General features: G+C 39.5%; 1 protein-coding gene across 41 annotated transcripts in view; it reads right to left on the bottom strand.

The window, feature by feature from the left end:
* The window catches only part of SLMAP (sarcolemma associated protein), a 147,373-nt gene that overhangs the window by 69,749 nt on the left and 62,082 nt on the right, over positions 1-15,542 (bottom strand). For all 41 annotated transcript variants that reach the window (XM_067754848.1, XM_067754845.1, XM_067754862.1 and 38 more), the window contains exon 3: positions 12-84. In XM_067754848.1, the coding sequence (XP_067610949.1) occupies positions 12-84 (73 nt within the window). The remainder of the gene's footprint in view (positions 1-11; positions 85-15,542) is intronic.

The raw sequence follows: 15,542 nt of genomic DNA, 5'->3' as shown, positions 1-15,542 counted from the left end.
ATTATACTCACTCTGAGCGGAGCCGGGCTTCCATACCATCTGGTAGAAAAAGTTTTATTGTGGAAACAATACACCCATGGGTAACTGGTTAAAACAAACAAATAAGATGGATAAAATAATTGTATAAAAATATATACCTTCATACCTCTCATGTCTAAACATATATTTTATTCTTAAATATAATAACTTCCAGGAACGAAAATAATTTTGGTGGTTTAACAATATTCATTCCCCTGGAGAAATGCATTCCTATCTATAATGAATCACAACTGCAAGGCAGAATCACAGATAAAATTGCTTTGAAAAGTGTCCTAACGTCCAATGCTATAGCAACAATGAACCAAAGGTCATTGGAGTATATGGAAATACAATTGAGGGTCGGGGTTGGGGTGAGGGGGAGACGCACTTTCTCCTCTATATGCTAGCATCAAAATCTAAGCACAACTAGTGGGGCTTCCCTGGTGGTGCAGTGGTTGAGAGTCCGCCTGCCGATGCAGGGCACATGGGTTCGTGCCCCGGTCCGGGAGGATCCCACATGCCGCGGAGCGGCTAGGCCCGTGAGCCATGGCCGGTGAGCCTGCGCGTCCGGAGCCTGTGCTCCGCAACGGGAGAGGCCACAGCAGTGAGAGGCCCACGTACCGCAAAAAAAACAAAAAACAAAACAAAACCCTAAGCACAACTAGTACCCAGTTTAAAATTTAGCCCTTAGTCCTCAGTCTCCTGTCCCCAACCTATAACTCCTATCCATACCTCACAAAACTCTAAAGTTCCGTATAATAACAGCTTGGAATATGCCATTCAATACCCCATTTTATGAGCGAGAAAACCAAGACCTCAGACTAGTGAAACTGCTTCTACAACTCTCTGCTATTAAGTATCACAGCTGTTGGCTAGAACTCAAGTCTGAAGTTCCCAGTTCAGTATTTAAAATTATGGTTTTGTGGGGCTTCCCTGGTGGTGCAGTGGTTGAGAGTCCGCCTGCCGATGCAGGGAACGCGGGTTCGTGCCCCAGTCCGGGAGGATCCCACATGCCGCAGAGCGGCTGGACCCATGAGCCATGGCCTATGAGCCTGCGCGTCTGGAGCCTGTGCTCCGCAACGGGAGAGGCCACAACAGTGAGAGGCCCGCGTACCACAAAATAAATAAATAAATAAAATAAAATTATGGTTTTGTTTTTTCGGTGGTTGTTTCCTCCTCCACCTCCAAACATCTTTATATAACATTATATCAGTCACTTTGTAGATAGCTTCTTCTTCTTTTTTAAGGCTTTTTATTTATTTATTTACTTTTGGCTGCATTGGGTCTTCATTGCCACACACGGGCTTTCTCTGGTTGAGGCGAGCAGGGGCTACTCTTTGTTGCGGTGCGTGGGCTTCTCACTGTGGTGGCTTCTCTTATTGCAGAGCATGGGCTCTAGGCTCACGGGCTTCCGTAGTTGCAACATACAGGCTCAGTAGCTGTGGCCTGCGGGCTCTAGAGCGCAGGCTCAGTAGTTGTGGCGCATGGGCTTAGTTGCTCCGCAGTATGTGGGATCTCCCCGGACCAGGGCTCGAACTCACGTCCCCTGCATTGGCAGGCGGATTCTTAACTACTGCGCCACTAGGGAAGTCCTAAAGATAGCTTCTTACCATTGCTTCTTACTTCCTCCTTCTTCTGAAGATTTCAAGAGACAAAACCTCTCAAAAGCAGTACTTGTACAGAGCTTCTCTTTCTTTTACAGAAAAAAATTATTTTCATAGTTTAAAAGTTGATGGTTTTGGGGAATTCCCTGGTGGTGCAATGTACCAATGTGAGATGAACCAAGGGCTAATACTACCTGGGCAGTTCGAGGTTGCTGTACTATTGAAAGCAGTTAAATATCAGTTAAAGATCATGTCTGACTAAGCTGATAATCTAGTCTAGTCATGCCTGCCTTTGGAAAGGTTCTTGTGACAACTAGGTAAACAGATGCATAGAAATGTTAGTAATCTTTTCAATTCGCAAAAGGCAAGTATTTAAAGCAACCTGACAAAAATGTTTCGTTCTAATACTTTTATTAATGACTCTACCTAGCAGCATTTCCTAAAATGGAGTGCTAGCAGGTATTAACAAAAAAGGATTTTGGGGTCAGAAGAGTTTGGAAAATACTTGGTTAAAAGACATTTAAAGAGTTTTTACTTATTTAAATCACAGGCTTTCTCAGAGCTTAATGGGCTTTTTGTCCATAATGAAACTCTAAAGGTTATATGTGTTTTCCAAACTTATTTGACCATTGAGAATCCCCGCTCCCCTTTTTAGGAACACTGGAACTGGCACTATGGTATAACATACACGGTATACATGGTATTATGAAGAAACTACTTTGGAAAATACTGCTCTAAAGCATTTTTTTTTTTTTTTTTTTTGCGGTACACAGGCCTCTCACTGCTGTGGCCTCTCCCATTGCGGAGCACAGCCTCCGGAAGCGCAGGCTCAGCGGCCATGGCTCACGGGCCCAGCCGCTCCGCGGCATGTGGGATCCTCCCGGACCGGGGCACGAACCCGTGTCCCCCGCATCGGCAGGCGGACTCCCAACCACTGCGCCACCGGGGAAGCCCCTAAAGCATGTTTGAAGCACTTTTAAAACAAACTTTGCTCTAGAAATTCATCCAGAAATATTATTACTGTCATACTGCCAAGATTCAAAAACAAAATTAATTGTAAAACACAATTTTAAAGTTTTTTGGGCGGGGTAAGGAGGCTGTAGGAACACTGCCACGTTAAGTGTGCACATGTATTGTAAGCTAAATGCAAATTTCAGAAACGTTAAAACATGAAAAACATGTGTCGAGGGAAAACAAGGTATATCTGCAGAGAAAAATCTGCAATTACCTGCTGTATTTATGGCACTTCATTAAAAATCAGAATTAAGACTATACACGCTGACTGCCATTTAAATGAGTTCTTTCCCTATTATCTTATACAGATTATTTATTTTGCTTTGGAGTTAATATATTTACTTTATGATATACAGTCAGCCTTTCCTATTACCTCTTTACACATACACCACTTAAAGAACCAATGTTCACTGTGATAAGTTTAAAAACTGTTTAAGACCCTGGACTGGGAGACTGAAACTACTAGAATGTTGGACTCTGGTTCTGTCTCCTTCCCTCCATTGAGTAGGAAGGTCAATACTACAATCTACTTGAGTAGGTTGAAGGGTCTCTTGAGATGACCGGCAGTAACGGGAAGTAAAACTCCAGAAACATTAAAAAAAAAACAAGACCCAAATGAGAGGTTTTAACATTTCCAGGATGGGAAATTATTCATATGATTGCCTTTTTAAAAAATAATTAATTTATTTATTTTTGGCTGCTTTGTGTCTCCATTGCTGTGCTCTGTCTTTTTCTAGCTGCAGAGAGTGGGGCCTACTCTTCGTTGCAGTGTGAGGGCTTCTCATTGCGGTGGCTTCTCTTGTTGCGGAGCACTGGCTCTAGGCGCATGGGCTTCAGAAGTTGTGGCTCGCGGGCTCTAGAGCGCAGGCTCAGTAGTTGCGGTGCATGGGCTTAGGTGCTCCGAGGCATGTGGGATCTTCCCAGACTGGGGCTCGAATGCTTGTCTCCTGCATTGGCAGGTGGATTCTTAACCACTTTGCCACCAGGGAAGTCCCTCTAATTGCCTTTTGACTGCAATCTAAAACGAAAGTTACCAAACCTTCATTCTGGTATTTTTTGCTACATAAAGCTTCTGATTCTAAGACTGCTTTTTTTTTTTTAAGGTTAGAAAAGAGACAGGGCAAGTTAGCTGGATAGACAAGTACTCTTCAAATTAAGAAAAAAAATTTTTTTAACTTGAAGTATAGTCGATTTACAATGTTTTGTTAGTTTCTGGTATACAGCAAAGTGATTCAGTTATACATATACATACATATTCTTTTTCATATTCTTTTCCATTATGATTTATTTTAGGATATTGAATATAGTTCCCTGTGCTATACAGTAGGACTTTGTTGTCCATTTTATATATAGTAGTCTGTATCTGCTAATCCCAAACTCCTAATTTATCCCTCCCCCACCCCCTTTCCCCTTTGGTAACCATAAGTCTTTTTTCTGTCTGTAAGTCTGTTTCTGTTTTGTAACAGAAAATTTGTGTCATATTTTAGATTCCCACATACAAGTGATATCATATGATATTTGTCTTTCTCTATCTGACTAACTTCACTTAGTATGATAATCTCTAGTCCATCCATGTTACTGCAAATGGCATGATTTCATTCTTTTTTATGGCTGAGTAGTATTCCATTGTGTATATATACTACATCTTCTTTATCCATTCATCTATTGATGGACGTTTATGTTGCTTCCGTTAACAGTACACGGGTTACTGTAAACAGTGCTACGATAAACACTGGGGTGCATGTATCTTTTCAAATTATGGGTTTTCTGGAGTTTTCTCCAGATACATGCCCAGGAGTGGGATTGCTAGAGCCATATGGCAACTCGTTTTTTAAGGAACCTCCATACTGTTTTTCCATAGTAGCTGCACTAATTTATATTCCCAACAACAGTGTAGGAGGGTTCCTTTTTCTCCATACCCTCTCCAGCATTTGTTACATGTAGGCTTTTTAATGATGGCCATTCTGACCAGTGTGAGGTGGTACCTCACTGTTGGTTTTGATTTGCATTTCTCTAATAATTTGCAATGCTGAGCAGCTTTTCATGTGCCCCTTGGCCATCTGTATGTCTTCTTTGAAGAAATGTGTATTTAGGTCTTCTACCCATTTTTTGATTGGGTTTTTTTTTGTTATTGAGTTGTATGAACTGTTTGTATATTTTGGAAATTAAGCCCTTGTCGGTGGCATCGTTTGTAAATATTTTCTCCCAGTCTGTAGGCGGTCTCTTCATTTTCTTTATGGTTTCCTTTGCTGTGCAAAAGCTTATAAGTTTGATTAGGTCCCATTTGTTTATTTTTGCTTTTGCTATTGCCTTAAGAGACTGACCTAAGAAAACGATGGTACGATTTATGTCAGAGAATGTTTTGCCTATGTTCTCTTCCAGGAGTTTTATGGTGTCACATCTTATATCTAAGTCTTCAAGCCATTTTGAGTTTATTTTTGTGTATGGTGTGAAGGTGTATTCTAACTTCATTATTTACATGTGGCTGTCCAGCTTTCCCAATACCACTTGCTGAAGAGACTGTCTTAGAAAAACTTTTTTTGAATTGATATTCTATCATCCTGTCTTCATTTGTGAGCTGGAGTTCAGTGATTAAAAGAAACATTTTCTTCAACTACTTGTTTATCTCAGGTATAATTCCTACAGGAAAGGTAACACAAATGCTTTATTCTTCTGTTTTCAGAATGAGAAATGGGTTTCCTAGGTTCTTCCAGAGGTGATCAAATCTTTTTTTCTTTTTTAGTTTCATTGTAACTTTATGGATTTGAACATATTTGATATATTTCAATCCACTGCTCTTATTATTGCTTGATACTCAAATTGTCTAACATTTAATCAGCCAAAATTCCACGTTAATTCCTGAGTTCTTCTAACAGAACCTCAGCAGTCTTAGATAACTCCATTGCTTCCTGATATAACAAAAATCTTATAAATTCAATTTATACATTTCCTGCCCTAGATTCAGAGGCAGCTATTTCCCAGAGAAGTCCTCTTTCGACCTATTTATTTGATGGGAGGAATCCTTTCTCTAGGTATGTGGATTAATTTGCTACTTTATTTCTCTTGGAGTGATATTGCTTGTTGGTTTATCTTTTGACTTGGTTGGTTCTTTGGCTTTACCTGTTGGCTCAATATTCACTGAAAACATGCTGGCTACAAAGGAGCATGCTGGGAATGACAGGAAAAACCAAGAGGACTACAACCAGGTCCCTGTCCTTGAGATTTCAATTCAGTTTGTAGACAGAACTAGAAATATCTAACATAACAACAAAGGGGGAAAAATGCTATAAAGCACTGTGGGAATTTGAAATGGACAAGGGCAGGGGCATTTATGAAGACGGTAAAGAAAAAAAAAAGAATAGGATTTCAAAAGCTATAAATGGAAAGGCAGAGAGAGTGGCATGAGCAAAGAAAAAGAAAACGAGAAGGATGTGAGAGAGCTGCACATCTAATGAGGGCAGCTGGAGGAGATTGGAGGGAGGGGGTCAAGAATATATTTCAAGGCCCTTTAGGTGCCAGTAGTTAACATGTATAGGTGCTAAGCACACTATACATGTTAACTACTTATGACAAACCACGTAAATAGTTATTTTTATGTTCTATTTTTACAGATGAAGCAACTAAAGTTAAAGAAGCTAAACTTGCTTGAGATCCCATTTTGGCAAGTGGCAGCGCTAGTATTCAAAAAGAGTTTCTTCTCCTTCTTGCCTCTAAATAACGTTGCTTAACATACATTAAGGGAAGTAATGGGAAATAAAATCAAAAGGTTGAATTGGATCCACATATTTGAGGGTCTCAAGTGTACAGGTAAGCATTTCAGAGTTTATTCTACAGTATGACACAGCAACTTAAGGCTTCTAAAAGCAGGAGAATGACATGAATAAAGCTGTAACAGAAGAATATTCTGGAGGCAGTGAGTTGGCAAACCATGGTGGCCAGGAGTGGAGAGCTACTGTAACATTCTAGGTTGGCATCAGGAAAAACAAGTAGTAGCAGGAAAGGGAGGCAAATGGTGTAGGTGACAACTGCTAAAGGTAAAGAAGAGACAGGATTCAGAAAAGATACCAATATTCTGAGCTAGAGTGTTTACAGAATGTTGGAGCAATAAATGAAATTGGTAAGTTAGTGGATTGCTCTAGTTTGAAGGTGGGAATTAGGCTTTGTACAGAGTAATTATAAGGTGAAAGTAGGACATTCAAGAGGAAACAATCAAGCAAGCAGCTGGAAATACAGGTACAGAGCCAGGAAGTAGGGATTCACAGCAGACAACATGAGAAGGGAAATTTGGGACTTGAGGATAAGGGAAAGCCCATAAAACAGTTGCCAGAAACTTAACAGAGCAGAGTTCTTAAACCTAGTTGTCCAAAAGAACAACCCAAGGCTTTTTAAAAATAGGTATGCCTAATAGAGGGAACCTACGTCAACATAATAAAGGCCATATATGACAAACCCACAGCCAACATCGCCCTCAATGGTGAAAAACTGAAACCATTTCCTCAAAGAACAGGAACAAGACAAGGTTGCCCACTCTCACCACTATTATTCAACATAGTTTTGGAAGTTTTAGCCACAGCAATCAAAGAAGAAAAAGAAATAAAAGGAATCCAAATCGGAAAAGAAGAAGTAAAACCGTCACTGCTTGCAGATGACATGATACTATACATAGAGAGTCCTAAAGATGTTACCAGAAAACTACTAGAGCTAATAAATGAATCTGGCAAAGTAGCAGGATACAAAATTAATGCAAAGAAATCTCTTGCATTCCTATATACGAATGACAAAAAATCTGAAAGAGAAATTAAAGAAACACTCCCATTTACCACTGCAACAAAGAGAATAAAATACCTAGGAATAAGCCTACCTAAGGAGACAAAAGACCTGTATGCAGAAAACTATAAGACACTGATGAAAGAAATTAAAGATGATACAAACAGATGGAGAGATATACCATGTTCTTGGATTAGAAGAATCAACATTGTGAAAATGATTAGACTACCCAAAGCAATCTACAGATTCAGTGTAATCCCTACCAAACTACCAATGGCATTTTTCACAGAACTAGAACAGGGCTTCCCTGGTGGCGCAGTGGTTAAAAACCCGCCTGTCAGTGCAGGGGACACGGGTTTGAGCCCTGGTCTGGGAAGATCCCCACATGCCACAGAGCAACTAAGCCCATGCACCACAACTACTGAGCCTGCGTGCCACAACTACTGAAGCCCACACACCTACAGCCTGTGCTCTGCAACAAGAAAAAGCACCAATGAGAAGCCCATGCACTGCAACAAAGAGTAGCACCTGCTCACCACAACTAGAGATAGAAAGCTTGCGTGCAGCAATGAAGACCCAACACAGCCAAAAATTTAAAAATAAATAAACAAAGAACTAGAACAAAAAAACTCACAATTTGCATGTAAACACAAAAGACCCCGAATAGCCAAAGCAATCTTGAGAAAAAAAAATAGAGCTGGAAGAATCAGGCTCCCTGACTTCAGACTATATTACAAAGCTACAGTAATCAAGACAGTATGGTACTGGCATAAAAACAGAAATATAGATCAATGGAACAGAATAGAAAGCCCAGAGATAAACCCACGCACATATGGTCACCTTATCTTTGAAAAAGGAGATAAGAATATACAATGGAGAAAAGACAGCCTCTTCAATAAGTGGTGCTGGGAAAACTGGACAGTTACATGTAAAAGAATGAAATTAGAACACTCCCTAACGCCATACACAAAAATAAACTCAAAATGGATTAAAGACCTAAATGTAAGGTCAGACACTATAAAACAGAGAAAAACATAGGCAGAACACTCTATGAAATAAATCACAGCAAGATCCTTTTTGACCCACCTCCTAGAGAAATGGAAATAAAAACAAAAATAGGACTTCCCTGGTGGCGCAGTGGTTAAGAATCCACCTGCCAATGCAGGGGACACAGGTTTGAGCCCTGGTCCGGGAAGATCCCACATGCCGTGGAGCAACTAAGCCCATGCGCCACAACTACTGAGCCTGCACTCTAGATCCCACAAGCCACAACTAGTGAGCCCTGATGTCACAACTACTGAAGCCCGCACACCTAGAGCCCATGCTCTGCAACAAGAGAAGCCACCTCAATGAGGAGCCCGCGCACCACAACAGTAGCCCCCCGCTCACCACAACTAGAGAAAGTCCGCATGCAGCAACAAAGACCCAACGCAGCCAAAATTAAATAAATTTGCATATTAATAAAATAAAAACAAAAATAAACAAATGGGACCTAATGAAACTTAAAAGCTTTTGCACAGCAAAGGAAACCATAAACAAGACCAAAAGACAACCCTCAGAATGGAAGAAAATATTTGCAAACTGACAAAGATTAACCTCCAAAATCAACAAGCAGCTCATGCAGCTCAATATCAAAAAAAACAAACAACCCAATCCAAAAATGGGCAGAAGACCTAAATAGACATTTCTCCAAAGAAGATACAGATTGCCAACAAACACATGAGAGGATGCTCAACATCACTAGTCATTAGAGAAATGCAAATCAAAACTACAGTGAGGTATCACCTCACACTGGTCAGGATGGCCATCATCAAAAAATCTACAAACAATAAATGCTGGAGAGGGTGTGGAGAAAAGGGAACCCTCTTGGACTGTTGATGGGAACGTAAATTTATAGAGCCACTACGGAGAACAGTATGGAGGTTCCTTAAAAAACTAAAAATAAAACTATCACATGACCCAGCAATCCCATTACTGGGCATACACCCAGAGAAAACCATAATTCAGAAAGAGTCAGGTACCACAATGTTCACTGCAGCACGATTTACAATAGCCGGGACATGGAAGCAACCTAAGTGTCCATCGACAGATGAATGGGTAAAGAAGATGTGGCACATATATACAATGGAATATTACTCAGCCATAAAAAGAAACGAAATTGAGTTATTTGTAGTGGGGTAGATGGACCTAGAGTCTGTCATACAGAGTGAAGGAAGTCAGAAAGAGAAAAACAAATACCGTATGCTAACACATATATATGGAATCTAAAAAAAAAAAAAACGGTTCTGATGAACCTAGGGGCAGGACAGAAATAAAGACGTAGACGTAGAGAATGGACTTGAGGACATGGGGAGGGGGAAGGGCAAGCTGGGACAAAGTGAGAGAGTAGCACTGACATGTATACACTACCAAATGTGAAATAGATAGCTAGTGGGAAGCAGCTGCATAGCACAGGGAGATCAGCTCAGTGCTTTGTGACCACCTAGAGGGGTGGGATAGGGAGGGTGGGAGGGAGACACAAGAAGGAGGGGATATGGGGATATATGTATACATATAGCTGATTCACGTTGTTATACAGCAGAAACTACCACAACATTGTGAAGCAATTATACTCCAATAAAGATGTAAATAAATAAATAAATACATACATACATACATACAAAGGGAAACAAACAACAAGAAAAAAATAGGTATGCCTAGGTCCCACACCTAACAAGTCTCCTTCTTAGGGCTGAAGGGTGGGATCCACACATGTGTAGCTTTACAAAGCTCTGCAGGTTAATTCTGGTGCATATCCTGGGTTGAGAAGCCATCTTTTATTTATTTATTTTATATTTATTTATTTATTTATTTATTTTTGGCTGTGTTGCGTCTTCATTTCTGTGCGAGGGCTTTCTCCAGTTGCGGCAAGCGGGGGCCACTCTTTATCGCGTTGCGCGGGTCTCTCACTATCGCGGCCACTCTGGCTGCGGAGCACAGGCTCCAGACGCGCAGGCTCAGTAGTTGTGGCTCACGGGCCTAGTTGCTCCGCGGCATGTGGGATCTTCCCAGACCAGGGCTCAAACCCGTGTCCCCTGCATTGACAGGCAGATTCTCAACCACTGTGCCACCAGGGAAGCCCGAGAAGCCATCTTTTAAATGAACAAAAGAAGACTGCCATGCCATCAGACAGATTCTCTCAATCTGGCAAATTTGGCACATTCTGTGTTGAATCAGCTTTGTGATTTCCGTTAGTAGCAGGAAAGTGGAAGTATGTAAAGCTTATGGTGAAAGTTTCCAAGAGCTAGAAATAAGCAAAACAGCATGGCCAAAAATCACGGAGTAGTCAAGGAGTTGGTGAGAGTACCTCTGAAATGCGAATGATGGGTTCCAAAGGACAGATGGGTAAAGAAGTCTGGGGCTGAAGCTACTGCGAAAGATGGGCAAACTTGATGGCAAAAAAAGATGCTGCAAATGACTGGCAAGGGTTTCAGTAATAATTAAAGCACCTGACCCTGAGCTAAGCACTTTATGTTCACTCTTTCAGTGTTCACATTGAACACTGTGCCACAATGTGAACACTCAATATTATACCACAAACCTTGAGATAGTTAGTAGTATCATGAGTCCCCTTTTACAAGATGAGGAAATTAAAGCTGAGACAGGTTAAGGAGAGGTAACTGAGTAGTCACAGCAGAATAAAAAGGGCAGTGGGTAACAAGAAGGTTGCCAATACCCAATCCTCATATAAGCCTCCAGATTAGGAGGAAGGTTGTCAAAATCTTAGTTGAGATGATGTGGTAGAAGGAACTTTTGTAAAATGGCAGATAAAGATTTATGAGACGTTTGAAAATTTATTCAACCAATATGTGCCAGGTTAAGTGTGGAGAGTCTACAATGAAGACAGACACACTGCCTGTTCTTGAACAGCTTACAGGTTAGTGAGGGAGGCAACCATACAAAGAGGACGAGTACAGTGTGCAACAGGGACATGGAAGGGCATTTTGTTCAGCCTAGAAAGCTTTCTAGGTGAAGGAAAGATCATGTGCAAGGGCTTGAAGGCCAGAAGGCGCAAGGCCTACTGTGGGAAGTAAAAGCAATTCAGTGCAGTTGTAGCAAAAGGAAGATACCATTTGCCTTACTCATAACAGGCCCTTTGTTCATAGAGGCTTAACCTAGGAACAGAGTGGGTAAAGTGGGACCTGGACTGATCAGCTAATTGGAGTTATATGTGAAGTTTATAGAACTAAATGGTCCCAAGATTTGCAACAGAGGGTTAGTGTAATGTATGACCCAGAAAACTCATGCCATCTGAGCAGTTTGTGGGTTTGTGAACAGAGGAGTGGCCAGCAATCGGGTTGTTAAGGCTCCCATTCCAGGTGGATCTGATAGGTTGGCTTTCTCTCTTTCTCCCTTCCTTTTTCGTTTTCTTTCTTTCTTTTTTTTTTTACTCTATTAGACGGCTTCCCTGGGGGCGTAGTGGTTGAGAGTCCACCTGCCAATGCAGGGGACACGGGTTCGTGCCCCAGTCCGGGAAGATCCCACATGCTGCAGAGCGGCTAGGCCCGTGAGCCGTGGCCGCTGACCTGCGTGTCCGGAGCCTGTGCTCCGCAACGGGAGAGGCCACAGCAGGGAGAGGCCCGCATACCACAAAAAAAAAAAAAAAAAAAAAAAAATATATATATATATATATATATATATATATAAGAAAGTCATCCTATTTGTTTACAATAACATTTTATATCTATAGGGCAGGGTATCACTAAAGTGCTAACCAATGAGTCTTTTCCCTGAAGCCACACTGTGTGGAAAGCCAAACATCAAAATCAGCTTGTTTTGGAGAGCTCGGAAAAGAAGACACACTAATATGAACTGATATGTTCAATGACCTCAGACTCATCACATTTTTAACAAAAATCCTGATTTATACATACATACACACAAATATAAAAACACTTTTATATATTATATATATATTTTTAAAATTTCCTTTTACACATATATTATTTTATACAAATACATAAATGTCATATATCCTAGAGGGGTTTTATTTCAGTTTTGCTACTCTTGCCCTTTTTAATTTGGCTCCCACTTCTCCTTTACTCCTCCTCTCCAATCAAACTCCAGGAAGACTCACATTAATGACTAGTATGTATGCATTCTTCCATGTTTTCCCATGTTCATAAAATCATACAAAAACACATGCATATAAATGTACATTTATAGAGATTGATGATACTTTTTAAAAATAATGAAATTACTAAAGTAATTCTTTCCTCACTCAACAATATATCTTACAGAAATCCCTGTAATTCATATAATACTAATGTATTCTTTTTAATACCTGCATGAAGGGAAATATAAAAATTATCCTTCCAGGGCTTCCCTGGTGGCGCAGTGGTTGAGAATCTACCTGCCAATACAGGGGACACGGGTTCGAGCCCTGCTCTGGGAAGATCCCACATGCCGCGGAGCAACTAGGTCCGTGAGCCACGATTACTGAGCCTGCGCGTCTGGAGCCTGTGCTCTGCAACAAGAGAGGCCGCGATAGTCAGAGGCCCGCGCACCGCGATGAAGAGTGGCCCCCACTTGCCGCAACTAGAGAAAGCCCTCGCACAGAAACGAAGACCCAACACAGCCATAAATAAATAAATAAATAAAATTTAAAAAAAAAAAAAAAAAAAAAGAATGATCCATGCTTTAAAAAAAAAAAAAAAAAAAATTATCCTTCCATTGTTTTTTGTACTATGCACAATGATGCAAAAAAATCCTTTCACAGATCCCGACAAACTAGTTTTTATCATTTCAAGTATCTAATTTGATATTCTTATTATAAATGTATTCAAAAGCACTATAGAGCATCTGTCTCCTAGAGTTATGGAAATATAAACAAAAATAAACAAATGGGGCCTAATTAAATTTATAAGCTTTTGCACAGCAAAGGAAACCATAAACAAAATGAAAAGACAACCTACAGACTGGGAGAAAATATTTGCTAATGATGCTACCAACAAGGGCTTAATTTCCAAAATATCCAAACAGCTCATACAATTCAATAACAGAAAAAAAACAACCCAATCAAAAAAATGGGCCCAAGACCTAAACAGACATTTCTCCAAAGAAGACATACAGATGGCCAATAGTCACATGAAAAGATCTCAACATCGCTAATTATTAGAGAAGTGCAAATCAAAACTACAATGAGATACCACCTCCCGTGGGTCAGAATGGTCATCATTATAAAGTCTACAAATAATAATTGGTGGAGAGGGTGTAGAGAAAAGGGAGCCCTCCTATACTGTTGGTGGGAATGTAAATTGGTGCAGCTACTATGGAGAACAGTACGGAGGTTCCTTAAAAAACTAAAAATGGAGTTACCATATGATCCTGCAATCCCACTCCTGAGCATGTATCCAGAGAAAAACATAATTCAAAAAGATACGTGCACCCCAGTGTTCATAGAAGCACTATTTACGACAGCTAACACATGGAAGCAACCTAAATGTCCACAGACAGATAGACATAGACAGATGAATGGATAAAGAAGATGTGTTTTATATAGATGATGTAATACTACTCAGCCATAAAAAAGAATGAAATCATGCTATTTGCAGCAACATGGATGGACCTAGAGATTATTATACTAAGTGAAGTAAGTCAGATAGAGAAAGACAAATATCATATGATATCACTTATTTGTGGAATCTTAAAAAAATGATGTAAATGAACGTATTTACAAAACAAAAATAGACTCACATAGTTTCATTTCTGAATTTAATTTATTAATACCCTAATCAGGATTTTTTTATCTACTGTCACAAATGAAATTAGTTACAATTTTCTTCTTTGTACTTTATCTGTATCAGACTTTGGCACTAATGACAGGCTGCTGGCTTCTTCAAAGGATTTTGAGAGCTTCCCACCTTCACCTATGTTGGAGTATTTAAACAACATTGGATTTATGTTCTTTAGTAAGACCAAATTCGGCTGTGAATGCCCATTTCTGGTCAATCTTTAATAACATTTTTTAGTCTCTTTTAAAGAAATCAACTTAAAAGTTTCCTACATCTTGGGATAATTTTGCCAGGAAAACATTAATTTACTCTAGTTTTTTTTTTTTTTTCTTTGCCATAGTTTGGCATGTAACAGTCTCTAATAATTCTTTTGGTATATCCCATATCTGTGTTTATATCTCCTTTTTCATTCCTTATATTTTTTAACCTAATAAAGGAATCAAGGCTTATTAATTACCTATTTTATTTTACTGTTTTGTTTTAAAGATCCAGCCTTTGGGTTTGTTTAATCCCTTTCAGAGTTTTTTGTTCACTTCATTAATTTCTGCTTTTTTATTTCTTCTTCCCAACTTCTTTTTCTTGTTGTTCTTTTTCTAATTTCTTCTAAGTGCCAAGTTCCTTCATTGTTTGTCTTTCTTCTTTAACATGGAAAATATTTAAGATTATAAATTTTTATCTGAGTAAAGGATTTACTGTATTTTGGTATGAAAGTCTCCTTTCCTTTCCACATAGTTTGAAATTCCCTTTTTGATGTCTTCTTTGATCCAGGGGTTATCCAGTAGTGTTGTACAATTTCAGTAGGATTTTCCAAGTGATATAAAGCTTATCATAATACTGTTTAGCATAGAGCATCTTTTTTTTATTTTTTAAAGCATATGTTTAAACAGTAACACTCAACTCGTGACACAGCTGTATCCCAAGAGGCCATGCATACTATAAGTCAACTTTTTGAAGGCAATAAATACCAAAAGAAACAACATTTTAAATGATGAAGAAATTTTTCTTTACTTTCCTTAAAGTTGGCATAAAAGATAAATTTTCAAAGAAGACTGCAAGAATCTATGTTGTCAAAATAATATTGTACTAATAGTAACCCTGAATCTCAGAGTTGTCCTCTTAGCTTTCTACAGCATTTTCTAAAGTGGCCCCCACAGCTAGATGGGGAAGAAGAGAGGGAAGGAGTTTGGAACTTACCTACATCTTATAACAGTCACCCCCTTGAAGATCTGCATATATGTTAGCATGTTATAAGGTCGGAGAAGTCCTGACTATCTTTAGTTAACTAAGCATTCCTAAATGTATTTGATTACTTCATTCTTCTATCAATTAACACCTTTTAATTCTCTTTGAGAAATGCAAGCCAAGA

The sequence above is a fragment of the Pseudorca crassidens genome, chromosome 10, assembly GCF_039906515.1.
Source record: "Pseudorca crassidens isolate mPseCra1 chromosome 10, mPseCra1.hap1, whole genome shotgun sequence".
In the NCBI taxonomy this organism is placed as follows: domain Eukaryota; kingdom Metazoa; phylum Chordata; class Mammalia; order Artiodactyla; family Delphinidae; genus Pseudorca; species Pseudorca crassidens.
This window is presented reverse-complemented; position numbering and strand designations above follow the sequence as displayed.